The 23,404-nt window shown below is 42.8% G+C and overlaps 3 protein-coding genes across 6 annotated transcripts; 1 reads left to right on the forward strand and 2 right to left on the reverse strand.

The window, feature by feature from the left end:
- Nucleotides 1-307: 307 nt before the first annotated feature.
- zgc:136971 (S9 family peptidase) lies at nucleotides 308-8,363 on the reverse strand. The gene is made up of 22 exons (XM_035380499.1): nucleotides 8,318-8,363; nucleotides 7,572-7,701; nucleotides 7,329-7,455; nucleotides 7,021-7,108; nucleotides 6,176-6,251; nucleotides 5,874-6,034; nucleotides 5,481-5,618; nucleotides 5,297-5,388; nucleotides 5,147-5,184; nucleotides 4,934-5,055; nucleotides 4,675-4,735; nucleotides 4,365-4,459; nucleotides 4,110-4,161; nucleotides 3,793-3,881; nucleotides 3,395-3,533; nucleotides 3,062-3,145; nucleotides 2,811-2,891; nucleotides 2,526-2,614; nucleotides 2,074-2,267; nucleotides 1,863-1,965; nucleotides 1,677-1,783; nucleotides 308-1,289 (listed from the first exon to the last, which is right to left on the reverse strand). Exons 1-22 carry the CDS (start codon nucleotides 8,333-8,335, stop codon nucleotides 1,181-1,183), a joined length of 2,193 nt encoding a protein of 730 aa, XP_035236390.1. The 5' UTR covers nucleotides 8,336-8,363; the 3' UTR covers nucleotides 308-1,180.
- Nucleotides 8,364-8,645: 282 nt separating this feature from the next.
- ifrd2 (interferon-related developmental regulator 2) lies at nucleotides 8,646-18,862 on the reverse strand. Of its 4 annotated transcripts, XM_035380808.1 has the most exons (14): nucleotides 18,714-18,862; nucleotides 18,294-18,371; nucleotides 16,787-16,855; nucleotides 14,333-14,449; nucleotides 12,959-13,043; nucleotides 12,711-12,835; nucleotides 12,048-12,205; nucleotides 11,795-11,848; nucleotides 11,359-11,537; nucleotides 10,773-10,881; nucleotides 10,458-10,592; nucleotides 10,152-10,280; nucleotides 9,553-9,645; nucleotides 8,646-9,331 (listed from the first exon to the last, which is right to left on the reverse strand). In XM_035380808.1, exons 2-14 carry the CDS (start codon nucleotides 18,331-18,333, stop codon nucleotides 9,251-9,253), a joined length of 1,374 nt encoding a protein of 457 aa, XP_035236699.1. In that variant the 5' UTR covers nucleotides 18,334-18,371; nucleotides 18,714-18,862; the 3' UTR covers nucleotides 8,646-9,250. The 4 variants fall into 4 exon arrangements, with proteins under 4 accessions (XP_035236699.1, XP_035236701.1, XP_035236698.1 ...); XM_035380810.1 differs by lacking the exon at nucleotides 16,787-16,855 and having other exon boundaries at nucleotides 18,714-18,861; XM_035380807.1 differs by having other exon boundaries at nucleotides 18,294-18,843.
- A 692-nt stretch (nucleotides 18,863-19,554) lies between these two features.
- nprl2 (NPR2 like, GATOR1 complex subunit) lies at nucleotides 19,555-22,978 on the forward strand. The gene is made up of 11 exons (XM_035380812.1): nucleotides 19,555-19,803; nucleotides 19,976-20,067; nucleotides 20,259-20,427; nucleotides 20,572-20,680; nucleotides 20,812-20,948; nucleotides 21,160-21,257; nucleotides 21,379-21,415; nucleotides 21,504-21,597; nucleotides 21,896-22,013; nucleotides 22,222-22,364; nucleotides 22,647-22,978. Exons 1-11 carry the CDS (start codon nucleotides 19,726-19,728, stop codon nucleotides 22,712-22,714), a joined length of 1,143 nt encoding a protein of 380 aa, XP_035236703.1. The 5' UTR covers nucleotides 19,555-19,725; the 3' UTR covers nucleotides 22,715-22,978.
- The last annotated feature ends 426 nt before the right edge of the window (nucleotides 22,979-23,404 follow it).

The raw sequence follows: 23,404 nt of genomic DNA on the forward strand, positions 1-23,404 counted from the left end.
TACAATATTGCCTTGTTTTTGCAATTCTATGGGTATAATATTTGACCTAATTTTCACCAACTTTGCTTAGATGTTAATTCCTCCAGTGTAGAACTCCGAGGAGAGTACAGTCTGTGCAGCTGAGGTGAAGAATTAGATAATACTTCCTGCAGAGGAGGTGTGAATAAAATGACTGAGAAGAATCTTAATTAATTACTGAGCACGTGCAAGCAATTTACCAGAGCAGATTTGATTTTGAGCCGTTGGGAATATGCACATTTTCTAAAGGACAAAGACAAAAGCATGGAGACTCAGAAGTACTCAGCAGTATGTTACAAAGTTTTGCTTTATTACCCAAATAACATGTTAACTATAAACTGATTTAAAAGCCATGTTGTCCTGTCTTACAGCTGCAGTGCATTTAAGTGACACATGATCCAACACTGCCCTCTAATGTTCATTAAGTGGAGTGCTATGAATGTAACTGGATACTCCCACCCGCATTAAACAGCTTCACTTCTGGTTACTATTACACTGCGCATATTTCTCAATGGCACTTTACATAAGAGCTCCTCTGACAGTCGCAGTATCACATTGCTGCTAACAGTGACTCTTGTGTTGGCGCTAGTTATGCCTGTTGGATACTGCAAGATGCTGTGAACATTTAGGAAATGCATTGCGACAGGCATTAGGAAGCCTGGGAACACTGGATATTATGTAACACAAGAAAACCTAAAACAAATACTTAAAGGTTATGGACTGACCAACCACTCCATCAGTGAAGGCATAAGCCAGATATCGCACAAACAAGTATAGCTCATTAAGCTCCATTGATTAAAAAAAAGGAAATACAAACAAAAATAGATAAAGGTCATCTGTTAGCAGTTTTGTTAAAAAATACTATGAAGGTGTCAAGTGTATAAAAAAAGAATTAATTGTGTTGTCAAGACAGCTAATGTTGAAGAAAATGAATGAATGAGCTACAAAGTGGGAGTGGCCTATTAAAATAAGGCCACAGTATTGCAAGTATAGATTTTAATCAAAAAAGGATTCAGTATATTATTATGCCACTTTCAAAGCCAAGAAGATTTCCCAACGACCTCCAGTTCAGATCTCTGAGGCTCCACCATACTGTACAACATTGCCTTTTAAGAGAACGGTTACTTCTGTAAGGTAATGGCAACCCCTCCACTGTGGCAGCTCAGCGCAGGCCAAGGTGCTTCTGGAACCAGAGGACGATGTTGAGGAAGCAGTCGGCCTGGGTGTCCACGCGAGCCAGTGAGTGACCGTCCTCTGCAAACCACAGCAACCTGTAAAATGAAGCACACACTGGCACCAGAGACCATGCAAAAACCGTGGATAATACAAGCTCATCCACTGGTAGACAAAACATATCACCAGGCAATCCTGTGTGTGTGTGTGTGTGTGTCCTATGTCCTTTGTGTTTGGCCAGTTAGTATTGGTCACTGTATCCTTACAGTTAGTTTCTTTTCTCAATTGTGGTTCTATACACTATGCAACAAACAAAAAGTTATTGATTTCCATATTGGCCATGAAAGTCACTTTGGGCAAAATTGTCAGCCAAATAATACATGTAAATATTTTCAGTGAAACTGGGGAATGAAAGAGGATGTAAAATGCAAAGGATTGCACAACCAATCAGATGTTCCTGTTTGACTCAAGCTCACAGCTCTTACCTAACGGGGGAGTTTCTGCTCTTCAGGGCACGGTACAGCTCCAGCCCTTGGTGGGGGGACACCCTTTTGTCTTTACCTCCCAACAAAAGCAGTACTGGTGTCTTGATCTGCAAGCAAAACAGAGGAACTGAAATAGCAGCCTTTTCCCAGCAAAGGAACTGTAATAGGCAGAGCGCACATACTTACCTGGGAGGCATGAGCGATGGGAGACACCTGGAACATGGCGGTCAGAGCATCCGGACTGGGCAGCCGGTCAAACGAGTACTGCAGGCCCACCGCAGAGTACCGCCTGTGCCCCAGAACAGAGCGGCCATCATTTTCACAAGCTGCCATATCTCTGTCTCTCTCTCTTATGATCCCAGGGGGATGCACATGCAGGCAGGACGGGTCTCCTCACCAGTCAATGATGTCACTGGTGCCCAGCAAGGTGGCAGCATTAACGACAGGGTTCCGGGCTGCACAGGCTCTGTAGAAATCGGGATACTGGCCAATCAGGTGGCAGGCAAGGAACCCTCCATGAGAGCCACCCATCACAGCCACTTTTCTGGGGTCAAGGGTCGTGTCGCTTTGCAGGGCAGTCAGAACGGCTCTCTTGGACATGAAGATGGAAAAATGGCAGAAGAATCAGTACATTATTTACATCTTACACCCTAGAGCACTACATAGATCAGTGAGGACATTCTTAAAACTAAAAGTACATTGTGAACAAAGAAGTACATTAAAGGCGAATAAATGTAAAGCAGTGGCTTACTTTAGTCCTACAACAGTGAGACTTGAACTGACTTCAAGGTGGTGCCAAGATTTGATTGAGAGCGATTAAGCAAAATCCAGCCTGAAATTTCACAGCACCTGCACATCCTTGACATCCTGGCTGCCAATGTTCCCAATAAGAGACAGGATGCTGTCCTGTCCAAATCCAGTGGACCCCCGATAGTTCACTGCCAAACAAAACAATGGGAACAAGGGAACAGGCTGATTTCATTTCACTTCTCTTTGGTTCCAAAGCTACTAAGATGCAAACTTTGAACTCCTTTACAGAAATGTACTGAAACCGCAGAAACAAGGAAGCACTACATCATATTCAGTTTTCTGTGAGGGAGTAAAACACAGAGGAAAGGTTCTGTGTTCTCTTACCCATGAGCACTGCAAAGCCCACCCTGGCCAGAGCAGCAGAGGAGACATTCCACTCTGCTGAGAACTGTGAGTGTGGGCCACCTGCAGATATTATTATATAACACACACACATACACACAAGCACAAACGCACACACACACAAACAGGCATGCACACACGTGCACACACACACACAAAAGTTAACATTGTTATTTTTCACTGAGGATAGTCATTAAAAACAATCTCAGCTGATTTCCCTCTCACCCTCTCACCATGAGCAAATACCACCAGGGGCACCTTTACCCCAGACTGGGGAACACGGGGTTTCACCAGCAGAGCTCCGAAATCCAGACCAGCTGATCCAAAACAGAACAAAGACCTTATTATTTACCATTTACCCAGTATTCAAAATAACTGTTAAAGTTGTTTTTTTCTTTCCATAACATACAAGGCAAGCTTATATTAAATAAGAAAAATACCTGTGCTGATAAAAGTATAAATCCTTCATAGAACAGTTACCATTGAGATATGCAATTAATTACATGGCTGCTTTAAAATGTGATGTGTCAGAGCAGATCAGGAGGCCTGTAGGTGTTCACACTTACAGAACTCAGTGTTCTCCTCCTGGGGCCCAGGGGTGACATTTAGGGCCCTCCACTCCAGGAGTGGGATCTGATGGGGCTCATTAAGGGCGGTCCAGGACACCCCAGCTTCACCCCCTGCTGGGGGCAGGAACCCCACTTTCTGGAGGAGCACCCAGGGAGGCAGAGATCAGCCCTGCTGCCCACTGTACACTACAGCTTTGAGTATTTACATCTGCTGTACAAAAAGACTCATCGCACTTTCTGTTCTACACAACACAGCCTCATACAACCGATACTCACATTTACACTAAGCACCAAATTTCTTCACATATTTTTACACAAGCGCAGCAGACTGGAGAAGTGGTGAGTGGTGATTGTTATTCCCCATAAACTATCTGAAGTAGCTCTTTTACACATACCAGACACGGAGGCCTGTTGAGTGAGGAACAGTTGACCACCATCAGGTCTCTTTCAATGGCCAGCAGCTTCCAGCTTCCAAACTCCTCATCTGACAGAACCCAGGACCAAACCTTACCATTTATTATCTGTACAGACAGTCTAATGCAATATTCATGAACTCATAAACAAAAAAAACCAGGATACAATGTCATGAAATAAGATGTTTTTTTTTTTTTACTTCAGTGTTGGGTGACACAAACATGGCATTACAAGAATCCCAGACAAGGTACAAACACTGTATTTTTGTTATTCACACACCGGAGATCTGGGGACTTACTGTCAACAAGACGACTGACTCTTTTTGTGCATCGGTCCAGCACAAAGAGCTCCTTAAGATGGGAGAAGTGGAGAAACACACAGGAAAATAAACATACATGGAGAGAGAGAGAGATAACAAAGAAAGTGAGGAGAGAATAAGAGAGATGGACAAGACCAGACCAATGCACAAATCTTCCCAACTGGATTACTACTGAAGATGACATGTAAGAGATTAACTATGACTGACTTGTCTATCAGTCTCAATGTTGCGTACCTTCCAGTTCCTCCTGCCACTGCTGAGGACCACCCTCTGACTGTCTGCAGACCAGCAGCGCGAGGGCAAAGCTTCATACAGCCCCGCAAACTCCCCTGAGAGACAAGGGAACAGCCTGGCTGGAGGACGCACTAGGAAAAGCTGCACTTACACCCATATGATGCAACAAAGCTAAACCCTGCAGTTCCACCTGACAGCTCGATTGCATCAACACGATCTACTTGAAATGGAGAACTGCTCCTCTCTCTTAGTCCACAATCAATTCATTTCATCTTCTTTCAAACCTCCGATCATGCAGAAGGGGTCATACCATCCTGTGGTCTCTTGACTACATCTACCAGCAAAGAGGTCTTCTTAGTTTCCCAGTCATACTGCAGAGACAACACAGGAGAGTGGTTCAAATTTCAAAATTCACATCTCTACAGAAAATACCTACAGTTCCCTCTATAGACAAAATGAGGAATCTGCTACAACCATATACTTTACTACAGTCTTAAAACTCCCATAAAAACAGAAGAACATTCCTGAGATGTGCGAGGCTAAGTGAGAAGGAACAGCTCAGAGCTTACCAGCTGCAGGCTGCGACACTGGTTGTGGGGCCCGAACACCTGGCCCTGCAGGTAGACAACGCAGCTGCTGTCTGGGCTCAGACGAGGAGACGAGACCGCGCCCTGGTCAGAGGAAAGACACTCTGTCCACAGGGACCGAAAAGACAGAACAGAATTATCGATCAACACGAAGAAATGCTTTTGTTCAGAGATGTAAAAAATACACGCACTCACCACAGTTCCCTTCAAGGTCCACATGAAAGAGAGCCGATCTGAAATCAGAACAGAAGTCAGGGTCTTACAGCTGGAACAGAGAGCTGAACAGAACACCACAGGGTTACAGTAGGGTTTGTTCAGCAATAACAACGTGTGGCCGTCTCTCACCTCCGGTTGGAGCAGAACTTCAGGCCCAGTCGAAAAGGCTCATGCCACCACCCCACAAACAGCACACCCTCGTCCCCTGGGGCCCACAGTGCCTAAGGGTGTAGAGCGCAAGGACTGTCTGGCCCACACATCATACACACCTGGGAATGTTAGGCTTCCACTGCAAAGCTTTACTGGGACTCACCTGGCCAGGGGACACCTGTGTGGGTACGCCCTGCAGCACTGTGACTGTGCACTTGCCTACATCGGCCACACACAACACTGGGACGCTCTTATTATTAAGGCCCTCTCCCCAGTCTTCCAAGTACACACTCTGGTCCTCCTTTTGAACAAACAGAAAGGGAACCATTGATATACAGAACCAGAAAGCAGTAGGGAAGTGAAAAGAAATATCCATTCACTTGAATGGAAGAAGGATAATCGCATGTTATTGCAATATGCCATAATCACTATAATAATTCCCACTTCACATACAGTATTCAGCAATTAACAACAGTCCATTTCAGTCATCAGAACATTATGTGAAAGCAAAACGCTCCCTTTCCTCTGTGAATTATATTGAGTAGTTCAAAATGACCTTCCCAGCAGGTAACTCCTCTCCAGAATGCCCTGCTACTGCATCCTCACTGGCTGGTCTGGATTCTGGAGTAGTAGATGATTCTGCCTTAGAGGGCCTCCTCTCTGCGACATATAGCACCCTGCCTTCACATGCAGACCAGACCAGGCAGCCAAACTGAGCTGGAACACAGAGAGGTCAGAGGATGGTCCAGATGGCTAAAGATCCCATTTAACAGATAGAAGCCCATCGTTGCAGAATCAAAATGGACGACATCACAATCTGACATCTTAACTTTAAACTGAGAATGCATGCCAACTTACCGTCTTCATACACTCTCCCATGTTTGTTTAAAGAGGTGAGGTCAAGGCTTTTCACATAACCATGTCTGTTCCATATCTTAAATGGGAAAGCAACAAGCATAGAGTAAAATCTTTGTATAGAAGTCACACTTGCGCATTAGTTGCTCCCCCAACCTATCTGAGGCAACAAATACAGGAAACAACATGAAACCCAGGTGCATTTGGAAGTTGCATCCCCTGTTCCTTTCAATCCCCCAAATAATTAATTAAATGAATACAGTAAATACAACAATATACAACAAATACACCTCAACATACTAATATAAATATCTTAACGAACATACTACAAACATATCACAAATCCCTACAGCAGCATAAGCATAAGTATTTAGTAATCACAGAATATCATATTAAGATCAGGAAGATCAATGTAACATTGTTAATATAATCTGTATATAATCTGTATTACTATTACTGCCACTTCATTACCACATATAATAGCAAAAGCTACATGTGTCTGTGGCGGATTGTAACAGTGAATTGATTTTTATTACACATATTTTTTTCCCTCTATTTCTCTCCACAATTTGAAATCAGTTGTGCCACCAACTAACACTGCTAACTAGGGCCCACTCAGGATGCATTGCTTGCAGCTGATGCACGTACACTACTCCCAGGCACTAGCCCATGAGCTCCAGACTATCATCAGCAATAATGCAAGAAACCCAGACTCAATAATACATACACAGCCCTTGGTGGTACAATGAAAATGATGTCCTGCCTGCAGCTGCATAGCCAGCAAATGACATAACTCAGATTCAATAAATAAATTTTTAATGCAATAAACGTGGGGTATCGAATCTCACCTCAAGAAATTGGCGAGCCTTGCCCTGAGAACTGGTTTCCCTGACAACAGCCTTGAGTGTTCCAGAGGGAGAGTGACTGCAGAGCAATCTGAAATAATGGGAAGGAGGTAGCCATCAAAGTGAGAAGGGTTACTATCATTGCTTTCAGTACTAACTAAAAGTATCAACTGAATTGATACTGTTTAAGAGGGGCACCATGCTAAATATCTGGCTACTTCATCTGTACCCTCGGCAACAGAGTGACTGTCACATGGTCAAGTGAATGAAAGAACTTTATATCCAGGAGTGTTGTGTTACAGTATCCTTACTCTTCCTTAACGTGGCTGCAGTGACCAGGGGGAAGCGTGTTCAGCACCGCCCTGTCATCGCACAGTAGGGTGTACTGCTTGTTATATCGCAACCTTATTCCACGGTCCGTCTCACTCTGGCTCCACTCTGCAGGAGAAAAGACAGTCACCCCAATGGTACCGATGGTCTAATTTCTGATGGAATTTAGGCTCATCAAATGATGTTGAAACCTTCTGTTAGCTAACGTAGGACACCAAGCCTACCTGCAAATAAGTTGATGTATCTCGTCCCAGGGTTAGCTGGTACTTCCGGACACACTGTAACTGAAACTGGGGTGGGGAACTGGCTGTATTCTTTGAACACTGCGCTAATAGATTCGGACTCCGTTTGCATCTAAACATAAAATATATACAAAGGGTCAGACCGCTTACTGACTAGCTGTAACACTATGGGACACATTATACAAGCTCTCGAACATGATAAAGCAGAAGCAACCTTAATTGAAACTGCACGGCCGTAACTATCCCCAAACCAAAGGTGTATTGGGAAACTGAAAACGTTTGCTTGGTAAAGGCAATTTCGTCTCGTCTCGTAAATGAATTAAACCACAATGCATGAAAATACGTCTGTAACATTAGCAGGCTGCAATACATGAAGCTTGCATTCAAAATAAATAGTAGCTGTGCTTCCAGTGCAAGTATGAAAATAGGAAGCTCGGGCAAGTGGCAACCAGACACTTGCAGGAAATGCTACTGCTAAAGACTACAATTCATGTAGCGGCTAGCTAGCTTCAGATGCCAACCAGTGACTATAGGCTATGCTAACTAAAGAATGCAGCGTTTGGCTGATAAATCAGTAAGCTGAACTATAGACCTGTCAACTTCAAACTTCTATCTAATCCTCTGTAGTTAATGAAACAGGACAGGCCATGGTTAATTAATTTTAAACTTTGAACGAGCAGCCAGTATCGATACTGATTCCTTCCATCAAACGAAACGCAAATGTTTACCAGGAACTCCATGACCATGCTTCCGATGGGTGGACTGTACCACTTGTGTGCGTGGTAAAAATAGGCAAACTCTCGGGGGGTGGTAAAAATATTAAATTCCGGCGAATTGCATTCGTTTCATATTTTACCCTTCGTATCGGTGGATACATTTACCGATTAAAAAACAAATGTGTTTTTCCCATCCAATTAAAACAAATTTACAAGGTTGTTATGCAGAGAACTGCTATAATTCAAGTTCCGAGACCATGTCTTACCTGCCATATGTACAAAGATGTGTAGAATTTCTCATTTCAAGACTCAAGTTTAACAAACTAAGACATCGAATTCATTCCTCACTTATTAGATTTTATTTTAATTCAAGATGTCAAATTAGTTTTACCCTTTGGGTACATAAGCACTGCCTGTCAATTAGATGACAAAAGCTGGAAAATAACCGCCACTCAATTCCTTTTTTAATCTTGGTGCACTTTCATTATACATACATATGTATTTTATATATACATATAAAGATAAATAATGCACAATCAAACCAGCATACAAAATATACATAGAAAAACTACAAAATGTCTTCATTTTGTTTAAACCTTTCCCATGTTTGATTACAAAGTCTGCAAATGTTTGTTTAAAAATCATTTTCTGGTCTTCCACTCAATAAATTAGAAGGTAAAATACTCCACATGAAATGATTAATATTGTCTTACATATAGTTAATATAAAGGTACATTATACTTTTCATTATTCCCATCTGTTGTTTTATTTTATTCCGTGGTGTTAAATAAAAAAATAAAACGCACACACACAGGAATCGTTTGCAATGTCCCGGTTTTGGCAGCAGCATGTTTTTTCAAGTGAAGAGATATGGTTGGGCTAGTGTTCTTCTCCCGCGTGCTGTTGTCCCCTGGGGCTGGTACGAGTCCCCTCTCTTTGCCACTCTCACATCACGTCTGCTCGTTTGTCCCTCACCTTGTTCCTTAGTTTAGTCCTGGCTTTGAAAGCAGCAGAGTTGTACAGATGCTGTAAAGAGGAAGAGGAGGGGGGGGGGGTACATTTGGGCAAGAAATGTCAATGAGAACATGTGAAAGGACCTTTATGAGTCATTTTAAACAATCTCTTGTGAACACACAAGAATTCCAGGCTCAGTACGGGTACTGCTATACCGGGCTGAGCATGCACAACATGCCAGTGGCACTTATTGACATGAGGGGACCGCGGTGACAGCATGGTTCACATTTCACCTTCTCAAAACGGGATATCCGGCTGGCCTTGACAGAGGCATCCAGAATCAAAGGTGGTCCCAGTTCAAAGATGTCCCTCAGCAGCTGGTTATACTGCATTTACAACAAGACAAGGCTCAGTAGTGATAACTACACTATATTATACACACAAAAAAAAAAAAAAATGATCACACAAACACAATCAATACCAGCTTTACAAAATAAACAGTAAATAAGGTTCAGAGTGAAAAATTCAGGAGAGGACACTGTTTTTAAGACATCTGAGATGGATCACTCTCATGTTGCTCGTATCTCTGGCTGCCTGAGGGCCAGTCAATTCTCTGTTTAAGCAGCCAAGCACAGAAGGCATTGTTGGCGATCATGCAAGTATGTCATTCCGTTTCCACGGTAACACGGCAGAAAACCAACAATGTAGAAAAGCCGCTAGCGAGGAAAACACTGGCCCCAGCATGGTATTCCTCTCACACTATACATTATTCACTGCTCTTATAAAGCATTGTATGGTTATGCTGGATGATTGTGGTCAATTTCGACACCATTCAACTACATTTTTAATGGTCTTGACAGTGCAGTGCAGTTTGTCCCCAAAGCCTGCTGACCTGCAAGTGGTGTCTCACTCCAGATTCTAGAACCTCTTTGAAAGCATCATAGATCCTCCTACGCATCCAGCTGTCGATATAGATGCCTTCCAGGCCAAAGCGAATCTTCTCCTCCGTGAAGTCCTCATTCTGTGAATGTACAGGGCTCCGTTACCATTACCAAGTCCTTTTGGCACTCATCAACGGCTCACGAAAACTGCTCCCCTCATATATCTTGTACAACAGGGACGCAGGATGGTATAACTACGTTTAATAGAAAATGTGATGTAAACTGGCATTTATTTAAATTCCATCCCCTGCTCCTACCTCGATATAGTGCAGGACTTCTCTGAAGATGGAGCGCTGTTTCCGCCGGTCATTCTTGGCCCTGTGTTTGTTCCCATCGGTCGCCAGGCCTTTCAGTATTTCACACAATGTGTCACAGTCGTCATACTGGAAGTCCTGTAAGTCACGCACACACACAGATGCACACACAAAACAAGCACATGGACGTCACATCAGGGAAGATTATTCCGAGAGAAATTACACCCGTGTTCGAAATTTTCCACCTGGCCTGAACAGGGTGGTTTGCAAGTGTGGGAAAGTGCAGTGAAGAGGGGGCTGCGCAGAACTTAGGCTCACCCGGTCAATATCTCTGCCCAGTTCAAACAGCAGTGCAATGGTCTCCCCAACAGCGATCCTGTAGTTGACATCGCAGCATTCCAAGCAGGCCTGCAGTTTAGGTAAGTGTCTGTACAGAGTGTGTGTGTGTGTGTGTGTGTGTGTGTGTGAGAGAGAAAGAGAAATACACCAAGTGAGGACATACGAACAGCAATGCACACTGCTAAATATAATCTACACTGCAGGAAAGCCAGCAACTGGCTGTTATTTGGGTCTGCAGACATTTTGATTAGGATATAATGTGGTTAAGAATTGGTGTTTTTGCTGTACACAGATATTATTTCACAGTCATTGTATTGCTGCCAAATGCAACAGGAAAATGTTGCTTGGCAACATACTGACTGGCAACATTTTCAATTTAAACAACTCTTGACTTATTGTACTGGAGGTATAACACAAAACAAGGGGGGGGGCTATGCAAGAAAAGTTGATAAATGGGGCCAGGTAACAGAATGCAGTGTTTGTGGCCGTTAAGAAACAAATGATACAGCCAAAAAAACTTGTTGCCTTTGATTAAACTACAGCCCACATCATGCCTAACACTCACATGTCGAGCAGTGTGTGGAGGTGTGAGGCAGGGCACAAGGTGACTAGCAGTGCCCAGGCCTGCAGGGCGGCGCAGTGGAGTCCTGGGGTGCCTGGCTTTGGGGTGGGTAGAGTGCCCTCTCGATTTGGGTATGAGGTGGTGAACACACTCTCCAGGTGGCTCATGGATTTCACTAGGTCCTTCAAGAGCACACAACCACACGCATAATTACCATTAATGCGTGTACCTGCCAATGAATATTCAGATCGCAAATCCTCAACCCAGTGCAATAAACAATATTTGGGTTTATTGCACTGGGTTGAGTCTGGGTATCTCATTGGACTGGAGCTTACTCATATCTGTGATGCGACCAGTGATAAAACAGTCAATCAAGGACCCTTCATCACCAGCAATGCAGGCAACAGTTAAAAGTGTTAAAACTGAAGGAGAAGCTCACCTCTGCATCCTCTGCGGCAGAGACATAGCAGCACACCCCCAGGGCCGTGGCACACTGCATTAAAGTCACCAAACACAAGGGGAGGGGGCGGAAAAAGGAGAGGGAGAGAGAGCATGAAGTCTAGAACACTGTATAAATAACTCCATGCATCAGGTTAGTGCTCGCTGCAAAGGAAAAACGCAAATGCACGATGGCTGGAAGGTGCGGACCGAACGGCACTGCCGTCACAGGCCGGGCGCAGGGGGGCACTCACGCTCTGTCGGGCAGCGATGCTGGCGCAGCCATCGCTGAGGATGGAGCTGAGGACGGGCCTGAGGGTCCTGAAGCCCTCCTCGCCCTCGTCCCCCCCGCCCAACTGCACGCACAGCAGGGCGCACACCCCCGCGGCGGCCGCCTGCTCCTCCCCACCGCCTGGAGAGGAAAAAGTGAGAAACCGCTTTCCTGCACTGAAATGAATCAAATAAGCAAGCCTGCCCGCCCACACAGAAACTGAAAAATGCCCTCCGCATATTGTAATGCATTTGACAAGCTATTATTTTAACGGCATATGAACAAACAATCAAGGGATTTGCTAGTTGGGAAGCTTGGAAATTCTGTATATGAGCAGCTCATATGCAGGGCTACCCTGCCAAATCAATTTTACTCGATTCACAATGGCCACATTAACTTCTACTGAACCACCAGATAATTTGCAATGCGAATGAATTCATTTTACAACATTATTTGCAATGCAGACGTTTCCAGGTTTTGGTTCTCAGATGAATATAAATCATCAATGGTGGCATGGTTACTTGTGCAGTGGGCCATCTCTGTGCTTGTAAAACTTTAGAAAATTTGGATTTTGTCCTATGGCCATATGTGGTGTTCTGCGATACCCAAAGGCACATTTGCGCGGGGTCTCCCCGCCCCTCCTCACCCTTGCGTAGGCTCCTCTCCAGGCAGTCGCTCAGGGTGAGCCTGCGCTCCAGCAGGAAATCATACAGCTGCCTGGAGGAAAAGGCCTGCCTCAGGCTCTCCAATCCAGCCAGGCGGGTTTTTGCACTGAAAGAAACACAATCCTGGGCTTAATCCTCAATGGGTGACACCGACAAGTCATTTTCATATACTTTCCCCCCCTCCTCATGACTCGTGCTACTGCTGCCCCGTACAAACACACACACAAACCTCTTGTCCATGAGATTGTCAATGCACTGTTTCAGCTTGTCCTCAGTCTCCTCTTGTGCAGTCTGTTCATCCACTGGCTCCACGCCTGCAGTACACACAGCAAGAGCACTTACAACATAGATACAGTAATAGGATTCACACCATGACACACGGTAACAAAGTTCACAAACAAATGGTACACTGGCAACATGCACACAAAAGATTTCTATATTGGTATTATATTACCTTGCTTCCAGTCCTCAGGTATTTCTCCAGTTTTTAAGGACTGTTTAAAAATACCTGTCAGTGGTTTAAAGATAATGATACCCGAGTACTCTTGGGTATATGCCATCAAGGCCCGCTGCCTTGTTTGCCTTTAGTTTAAGTAATTCATCCAGTACTTCTTTGTCCTCTATTTCAATCTCTGATAAGACACTCTAAGTACAGAATAGGCCTTCCAGTCTATTAGTAACCTCTTCACTAATACAACTCTCAACAAAATAACCATTTAAGGCAACAGCAATATCTTTATTCTTAGAAAGAAATGCTCTTTCATTCCTGATGCACCAGATATCCTCTTCAACTTTCCTTACTCTACTACAGCATTGAAAGAAATGTTTTGGGATTACTTTTTGCATCGTGGGCAATTTGCCTTTCAAAGAGCCTCTTGGCTTCCCGTAGTTCTTTTTTAACCTTAGCATGCATATTACAATATTCAGCCTTATTACTCTCAGTGCTATCCTTTTTATAGATCTTGTACAGTTTATTTTTGTCTCCAACTCTCCGGTATGGCTTTGCTCATCCACTGGGGAGACCGCTTCTTCAACTTACTTTTCCTTACCTTTGGAATAAATTTACATTGGGCCTCAAGAATAACCCTTCTGAACCTGTCCCACTTTTCATTCACAGTTCTGCAGTAAGAAGTTGTACCCAGTCAATATGACTTACATTTCCTCGCATCATGTTGAAACTGGCTCATCTAAAATTAAAAGTTCTGGCCATAGAGGCGGCCTTGTTAATTTGCCATAATACATCAAATCTAACAGCAGAATGATCGCTTGTCCCAAGTGGCTCAATTACCTCAGTCCTACAAATTCTGTCCGGATCATTACATAGCACCAGATCCAGAACTAATTTCCCTCTCGTAGGCTGATAGATATACTGTGCCAAAAAAGGTCATTTATAACATCTAAAAAATGTCTGTGCGAGTGTGTGGGCGCGTGTGTGTACGTGTGCGCTTGCATGAATGCGTGTGTGCGTGCATGTACATGTCTGTGTGTGTGTGTGAGCGTGTATGTATGTGTGCATGCATGTACATGTCTGTGTGTGTGTGTGAGCGCGGCGTGCATGTATGTGTGTGTGTGCGTGTGCATGAACTTGTGTGTGTGTACCCACCAGTGCCCTCCTCCAGGACAGAGGCACTCTCACTGGCACTGCTGTAGTGACTGAGAACATCACTGGCCAGGTCATCATCACTCGCTCCAGACTCTCCCTTCACTCCATTCCTCCCACCTGCGGGACCGAGAGGGAGGGCAGAAAAGCACAGAGTTAAGGCCCTTTGTCACTCGGCTGTCAGTGTGGCTCAGCTGTCCGTGCCTGTCAGTCATTTCCCTGCACCCGGTCCATATAGAGAGCAGGGTCAGACTTCCCACTGCTGATGCATGCATGGCTAAACAGGGAGAGTGAGGTCGCGTGCACAGCAAGATCGGGCCCTCTCAAGTATTCAGGTTTCGGAATGCTCAGTACAGCAGCACCACAGCTCAAAGCTGGCTGAACTACCAGCTGCAGTAGAAAAAGGCAAGTTGGGAGCAAAAAAGCTATGCCACTCCGCAGGTTCGTTTTAACAAACTAGGGTCCAAATGAAGTACCATATTTTATCGTGGAAGCATGTAATTTAGGTCATGACCTTTCAAAGAACCTTACACAGCCTCTGACTGACAGGACAACTGAGCTGAATGTTCAGCACACAATGCTGTCAGCTCACTCATCACATGACTTTACCCAATAATCCACAGGGACACAGCAAAGCCCTGAGCCAGCAGGACCCCAGCCTAGCCCTGTACCCCAGTGCATGCTGCCCCGAGAGAAGGCAGCAGTACAATCCCCGCTATATTTTCTTGAGCTTTGGTATGGAGCCTAAAACCTCTAAACAACGCCAATGAGGGAGCACTGTCGGTGTGTATCTAACCCAGCCTCCTGGGGATATCTACTCGGGCCTCCGGGGAAAAACAAAAAAAGCACATCTGTCACTCACTGCACTTTCTGTAATCTCTTAACCTTGAGCTCTGAAGATAGAGCATGGAAGGAGATGTGCCCTGACCAGATGCAGCAATTCAATGCCTCAGGGAAAGAAACTGTGCGGCAAAGTGCTCTCTTATCACCGTTATCACAACTTTGCTTTTGGGACAACTCAAGAGAGAACTTCCACCTGTACTGACACGTCTTGTGACAAACTCCAATCAGGATCCATGTTACAGTGCCTAACCATTCACAGGGCTGACTCGTATAGCAGACTAATAAAGGTAAATTGGACAGCACACTTAACATTTGAAGTAATGAAAAATAGTGGAAATCTAAACACACTGTGATTAAAAACAGCCAGACTACATACTACTGATGGCATTCCTGTGGTAAACAGACATGCAGAACGGCTTTCACAAATACAATAAATGCAGGTGAGGTTAGACAAGGGTCAGTGTGAAAGCACATTGTCGTGGGAATGGTGATGGGATGGGAGAGGGAGAGATGATGGGAGTTATGTAAAAGTAGTCGTCATTCAACATGAAGAGAAAATGATATCCGTACCTAGAGATGACATACAAATACAACTTCAGCTGCATTCAGTTTTAGCCATTTGTCACAGGTTATTGTTGGTAATCCTAAGGACATCTTGGGTTTATTTCTGAATGACTACCAATACTTAACGTCTGCTTTAATATATGCACAATTCTGGTGTTTGAATCTAATTTTAGGGTCTTGAGAAAGGCCATGAGCATTAAAAAATGAACACGGAGAGCACTCACCAATATGTTCCCATGTACTTAACTAAAAACTCCATTTTGAGGCAACAAATCTCCACAACCCCTTGACCCATGGGAAGCTTATTAGTTTCAAATACTGATTTGAATGGTTTAACACCTTGGTCTTGGTCTGTACAAAAGATTCTGACCACAGGTCTAATCTACTTTACGGCAGGAACACAACAGTTCCATACACAAAAGCCTCTCATAAACATGGAGTGAGAAAGCCATTTCTGCAGTAAGATTTAGATGAACGGACCTGCTAAAATTATACATTTCGCACTGTATGCCCGCCATTCAGTTTTGACTTTTGTAGAGGGCAAAACTGGGGGTCCACACAATCCTGCTGTCACACCAAAATGTCCCCAAACTTGCTAAAACTGCAGCACTGAAGTCTCTATCAAATATGCTACTTTCAGGCAGAAAGACATGTCGACAAGGAATGTTAAATAATGAATAATCGAACATTGCTGTTGTAATGACTTTGTTCTGCTCTGTGTTCTTCTTAAATTTGTTTTTTAAATAAAATAATTCCTTTGGTTTAGTTTAATTCAGACACTGAAGAAAGGGTCAATATGGCAATCTAAAATGAACCGCAAAAGAGCTAAGAAGCTCGTGAAAAAACAAGTATTGCCAATCATACATCAAAATAAGGTTAATATATATATATGACTGAACAGATAAAGGCATCTACAAAGCAATTCCTTCAGAGCAGACACCTATGCTGAAAGCAGTGGCATTTAACATCCCCGGTTGAGACGCATGCGGACAGAGCAATGGGACAGTGGCGAGAGTGTGCTGGAGGAACGTTCAGCATCGCCCCTCGTACCTGCACCTTTACACTGCAGAGCGGCCTTGGCCGACAACTGCAGCTGTAGGACCTCCTGTCGGAGAGAGCCTGAGGAAGCAGAGGACAGAAGGGGGAGGTGAAGACAGCTGAACCCCTGTATCAGCTATGCTAGGGGGTACAGGTTAACCTTACAGGCCTTCCTTTTTTCAAACCACAAAACAAAATATGACACAGCTTGAGTACCCTCAACGTGCAAATAAGGAAGCACGTTTCACTAATGTTCACTAATCAAAACTGTATCACATTTAAAATAAGGTATCAGAACATGAGTACTTGATGTAATTGATGTAACAGTGTTTCATAAACCTGTCATTTCGAGGGTACATATATACTCGAACAACCTAGGGCACAATCAGATTGCTTACGTTTCCTTGGTCACGAGCACATCTGGAGTAACCTTAAACCTGGAACCTACAGCGTGGCATACAAACGGTTGGCCATGCATTCACGAGCACAATAGGATAAGCACAGGAGGTTTTTTTCGGCGTTTCCATGTCCATTTTACAGACAGACTGGCGCAAAGCAGTGATCAAAGATACAAAATACTAATATTGGTAAGGCTTGTCACTAAAAAATTTTGTAAAATGTCACATATAATTCGGACGTGCCCTAAACACTCCCACATTCAGGGCGTTTTTAGGGCGCCACCTAGAAATCTACCTAAACTAATTTCCCTAGCTGCTATGTTTCAATTTTAATGAAGCACACAGGAAGCTATAAATTAAATCTACTAACGTTAGTTACACTAGCTGGAATGGGTGTATTAAGGTCAAAGAGATGCACTGTAAACTACTGACAGCTAACTGTCCAAGCAGCCTGCTTATTTTTTTTTAGCCAGTTCACCAACTTAACCAACATTAGCTATGGCATCTGTGTCACAATTTACCTACTATTTATCAACTTAACACCATAAGAAAAAGCATAAGCTATTCTAGTTAACGCGTGTTACTACTAGGTCATCTGACTAACAACAACAATTTACAATGCTTAACGTTAGTCTAACATGCTTGAATCTTCCACAGCACTGGCACTTTCCTACAGCTGGGATTCGTTCTGAGCTGCATATTTTCGCAGTTCAGAGAGAGCAAAGCCAATCCAACTGACAGCGTGGCTAGAATAGCTACAAAGCTCATAGGTCATAACTTGGTTAGCTAATCCTGTAGCGGTAACCATCAAGCCTAACTTGGACCAATTTACACTAGCTTTGGACAGCTAACTAGCCACGTGGCTCCACTCTTATATGACTTTGTATACGGCTTATTACTGGTAACGTTACCCAACGTTAGCTAAATGTGCCTGACACATAAGGATATGTATAGACACAAATAGGTAGCTAATTAGCCAATTATCAAACTAACCACTTGCTAATGTAATGCTAAGCACTAATGTAACGTAAGGCTAAGCTGTTTAACTTAAAAGACAACACTGTAGTTAAATTGCCCAACGTTATCCATAGACAGTAACTTAGATAAAAAGCCAAACTTACCCTTATTGGAACCACGTTTCCCTTTTTTATTCTTCGGCATGGCGCCAGAGTTGCTTCGTTCTCCGCTTCAAATAAAACCTGGGCCGATATTAACAGCAAGACACGCAAATACAACTTATCCTATTTGGAATTGCTTTCGTTAAGCGCGTCTCCTCGGAATCCCTGACCGCCAACAACCGAACTAATCATCAGACACCGACGGCTTCGCCAACGAATAAACCGGCAAGACTGCAGGGCAGTACTAACAAAATTTCCCTAACACAAAACTAGCCAAGTTAGCTAGCAAGCTAACTGCTCCACTCCACTCCACTCCACCAAATCTTTCTCACCACGTTTCACAAAAAACAACAACTTTTAAGCCCTGGTTCTTTTCTCGTTTTGTATATATATTATCTATGATTGTCCCCGGGTAAGCGATACCTAATGCCTGGTTGCGAGGGTCGGAATTTTTCGAATCGTTTGGGACGTAGTATCGTGCACGTTGTTCCCGCAGATTCCACCATCTTCTCCTCTAACCATGCACAGGCCGGCCACGCTCCACCTCTTCATTGCAGATTGCAAGCGGACCTGGGTAGTGTAGTCACCTTGTAACCTCTTTTACCGACTTTGGTAACGGCAACCTTGTGTATTTATGCCACTTATTAGATCAACCGCTGGTCTGATCAGAGCACAATACATTATCGCACTGTCTGCAGAAAAACGAAGGTGCTTTATGCGCTAAAACCATGCGTTAGCCTTGTTGCTTAAAATAATCCCCCAAAAAACACTCTTTTTATGCTCATTTCAAGGGGGATATTTTCCCTTTCAACAAAAACCAGTGATGTAGCCTCACAAAACCTATTATAATTTCTCATTTATGTTAAAATAGTTTGCCATTGAGAGGTAGGATTTCTAATAAAGTTTGCATTTACTACTCTTCATCTGGGCTCTGAATCAGGGTTACTAGACTGATTTCAAAATACAAAGTCATTATAACAATATGTGGAATAGCGTTACCACGTTTCAGTTCAAGACCATATACCCATAGAGGTTAACTTTTTTCAGGTATGCATATTTTACTTCTGCTCATACAAAAGTGGATAAATGCATATCATATTTGTGTTTTTATTTTTTAAATGTCATTTACATTATTTTTGTGCAAAAGACTATGAAAATTAATTATAAAATCAAAATAATCTAACTGCACAGCGCCAGGCCACAATAGCTCTACCTTGTGGCAAATCACCGACATTGAATCAACTGACGGATGAGTAAAAATAACTTCCGGGTTAATCATTGTTGTTGTCGTGGTGAGCTTCCTGAAGCTTTTTTATATGACATGTTATATCAGCAGCTATCGATATTACTCTAAACATATTTAGCATTAATCAAAAAATGTACATAAAAATGAAATACATTTCCTTCGGTTATTAAACTGTTTATTTATTGAAATATGGGAAGCAAGAGCAGAATCGAGTGTATATTTTTCAGCGAGTTTCATCCTACTTTGGGTCCGAAAATTACTTACCAGGTAAGTCTTTCTTTTGCAAGGTCATTCTTTGCGAAGTTTGATTATCTTACAAGATTACTTAAGTAGTAAAATAATAATCATATTCATGCAAAATGTTTTCTTAAACCCATTTAGCCGTAGTTTGAAAATATTTCCCGTGCACAGTAAATATCGTGTGTACTGTTTAATCTAGGTTCCTGAAGAATACATTTCAAGAGAGCTCTTCGACACAGTGCAAGTGTATATCATCACCAAGCCTGAACTGCAAAACAAACTAATTACAGTGTGAGTATATTGTCTTGTCCTATCAGCACACATTGTCTCTTAATTGCCTCATAAAGATGCATGGCTTGTATTATACAGGTGATAATTAAATGACATGCAGCAGTTAAAAAAAAAAAAAAAAAAAACTTTATGAAATACATTCTGTCCATTTACATTACAGTATTCACATGTAAATGTCTGTATTGATGTAGCACTGCAATGGAGAAGAAGCTAATTGGCTGCCCAGTGTGCATTGAACACAAGAAGTACAGTCGCAATGCCCTACTCTTCAATCTTGGGTTTGTGTGCGATGCTCAGACAAAAACCTGTGCCTTGGAACCTATTGTGAAAAAGCTGTCTGGATATTTGACTACACTGGAGGTAAGCCTTTCCTTGTTTTAGATGTTGATGGGCCTTGCATGTTCTTGGACTGACTTGCAAGATGAAAGCAAGATTAAACTAAACCACTTCACAAGATATTATGTATTGCGGTTCATCAGTGATGTATTTGATCCTGTTTTGCAGTTAGAGAGTGGCTTCATTTCAAATGAGGAGAGTAAGCAGAAGTTGGTGCCTATCATGTCTACACTGCTGGAAGAGCTCAATGCCAAAGGAGCCTGCACTCTGCCGATTGGTGTGTGTGCCTGCGTGTATGCGTGCATCCAAATTTCTGTTTTGTACGTCTTTGTATTTGTCACTGTCTGAACACAACTAATGTTTTTGTTTATTGTACTTGAACGGCTCTCACTTACTTTTGTACTGAAGATGAGTCCAACACTATCCACCTGAAGCTAATTGAGCAGCGTAAGGACCCTCAGATTGTTCAAGAGTATGATGTACCTGTCTTCACCCAGTGCAAGGACCACTTCATTAAGTCTCAGTGGGACCTGACTACTCAACAGGTACTGTGTCCCATCACTCAGGTGGAAACTCCACCCTTGATTGCTCTCTCATTCAGGTAGCAGTACACCACAGCCCTGAATGTTATGTCTGAATGTCTTGGCTTTCACCCATCATTAAATAATAGACTTCAACCAGTGCAGTGGAAGGAGGATATGTTTGGTGTAATGTTGTTTTCCATTTTTTATAGCATTGTTTTGTTTTGTATTGCAGATCCTGGCCTATATTGATGGTTTTAGGCACATACAGAAAATTTCTGCTGAAGCTGATGTGGAGCTAAATCTTGTTCGGATTGCTGTGCAGAATTTACTGTGAGTATTTTGCGGCTGAAATGGAAAAGTGTTGTTTGGACCGAAATGAATGAATATCTAGAAACCTGACACTGACATCCGTTCTCTGTTATGAATATAAATGATCTCCTTCTTTCAACAGGTATTATGGGGTTGTAACACTGGTCTCAATATTTCAGGTAAAAAATGCAGATGAACCTCCCAATATTATTGTTTTTTATTTATCAGTGCTGCTCTCAATGTAAATTTCATTATTTGCCATTTCAGTACTCCAATGTGTACTGCACCACCCCTAAAGTACAAAACCTCATGGATGACAAATCTATCCAGGAAGATTGTCTGCTCTTCGTCACCAAGCCTGGTAAACTTGTAGTGGTCATGGGGGCTGTGGGTGGACAGCATATGGAACATTATAGGGAAGGGACTCAGAAAATTAGGTTTTGAGATCAAAGTCAATGACAAGTTATATACATGGTGTCTGTGTGTGTGCGTGCATAATAGTAATAGATAAATAAACTGCAAATATTTCCTTTTTCTGTTCAATTTACTCAAAGCACTGGCAGAGCATGTGTATGTTTGTGTATATATTTCAGATTAGAGGGATACGAGTTTGATGTACAGTTTGTGAAAGCGTGAGTGTGTGTGCGTTTGTTCTTCAGGGCAGAAGCGGGCCAGCCTACGAGATGTGTTCCAGCTGTACTGTGGTCTCAGTCCTGGCACGACAGTGCGTGACCTCTGCTCCCGCTACTCTCAGCAGCTTCAACGGGTTGATGAGAGGTCAGTGCTGTAGGTGCCGTCATGGCTGTGTGTGTGTGTGCATTGACCTCTTGTGCTGTTAATATTATGGTGTTTATGCACTATCAACCTAGGATGTCCTCAACCTTCAAGTTATCTAACTACAAATGGGGCTGAAGAATGTGTGCATGCAGGTTAATGTCATGGTTTCAGTGTAAGCCTTTGTAATGAATCATTCTTTTTCTCCCAGGAAACTGATCCAGTTTGGGCTGATGAAAGGTCTTATCCGTCGGCTGCAGAAGTACCCAGTTAAAGCTATTCGGGATGAGAGGTCTCGCCCACCCCGCCTATACACTGGCTGCCATAGCTATGATGAGATATGCTGCAAAACAGGTGAGTGACCTGTTCAGAGAGACTGGTTCCTCTTTCTACAAGCGTTAGGCTTATTCATTTGAAGAGATAATGTGTATACCTAATGCCCAAACATAACAGTCAAAAATAAAGTTTGCAATGTGTACATTAAGACATATTTAGCATGTTGGATATTCTTGACAATGTTAACAAACTGTTTCATCTCATGTGGTAAGGTGTGTAGCTTACTATTTGTTTGAATTTTTTATTTTAATTCTGTGACAACAAACCTAACTGAGGGCATATTTCTCACTGATTTTGCAGGAATGAGCTACAGAGAACTAGATGAGAGACTGGAGAATGACCCCAACATCATAGTTTGCTGGAAATGAATTTCCCAACAGTCCTGACCGAGATGAATTTTCAGTGGCAGTAGCTTTTTACAAAGTCAAGAATTTTCATTTTGTTGTTATTTAGAAGTGCACTGAATGTCATTTCAGAATGCTAGTTACCATTGCTTTAAACACGTTAAACTATCCCAATTCTGTACCTTTATGTTAAAGGTCAGTTGGGGCTATAATTTTAACAGCAACATTAATTTAAAAGAGTTCTAATAAAGTGCTATACATTTTGGAATAAACTTTTCTTTTGAATGATTTCTTGTTTACAATGCTGTGAAAAAAATGTGTGCTCCACCATGGTAATTTCTTGGTTTTTGGCACATTTTATATAGATAAAATGTGATGCCAAATAACAGAAAAATTACAACTTTTCCATCATCATCAGACATTTAATATCCCTGTGGAATATTAAGTAAATGCACCCAAGCTTCCATAACTGATAAACTTTAGCAGCAGTTACTAAGCATTTTCTCTATATGTTCTCACATTGCCTATGAGGAATTCTGAACCACTAATCATTACAGAATTGTGTCCTTACCACCCATCTCAATAGGCTTTTAGCTGTCTTAGAGGTTCTTCTCCAGAATACTTTGGTACTGTGTGGACACATTGACTCAAAGCAGCTGAAAATCATCACCATCCTGCATGGTTCCTCCAAGCTAATTCTCCAAGCAACTCAGT

Source organism: Anguilla anguilla, chromosome 11 (assembly GCF_013347855.1).
Source record: "Anguilla anguilla isolate fAngAng1 chromosome 11, fAngAng1.pri, whole genome shotgun sequence".
NCBI lineage: Eukaryota > Metazoa > Chordata > Actinopteri > Anguilliformes > Anguillidae > Anguilla > Anguilla anguilla.

Bases quoted from the DNA above. Each gene is read 5' to 3' on its own strand.
- ifrd2 (XM_035380808.1), bottom strand. From the start codon at position 18,333: ATGCCGAAGAATAAAAAAGGGAAACGTGGTTCCAATAAGG. The intron at 11,849-12,047 runs GTGAGTGCCCCC...ACTTTAATGCAG, and splicing joins GCATCGCTGCCCGACAGAGC to TGTGCCACGGCCCTGGGGGT. The intron at 11,538-11,794 runs GTGAGCTTCTCC...GTGCTCTTGAAG, and splicing joins CTGCCGCAGAGGATGCAGAG to GACCTAGTGAAATCCATGAG.
- nprl2 (XM_035380812.1), top strand. From the start codon at position 19,726: ATGGGAAGCAAGAGCAGAATCGAGTGTATATTTTTCAGCGAGTTTCAT. The intron at 20,068-20,258 runs GTGAGTATATTG...GTATTGATGTAG, and splicing joins CAAAACAAACTAATTACAGT to CACTGCAATGGAGAAGAAGC. The intron at 20,949-21,159 runs GTACTGTGTCCC...TTTGTATTGCAG, and splicing joins GGGACCTGACTACTCAACAG to ATCCTGGCCTATATTGATGG.
- zgc:136971 (XM_035380499.1), bottom strand. The intron at 4,736-4,933 runs GTAAGCTCTGAG...TTGTCTCTGCAG, and splicing joins AGTGTCGCAGCCTGCAGCTG to TATGACTGGGAAACTAAGAA. The intron at 2,892-3,061 runs GTGAGAGGGTGA...TAATATCTGCAG, and splicing joins CCTGGTGGTATTTGCTCATG to GTGGCCCACACTCACAGTTC.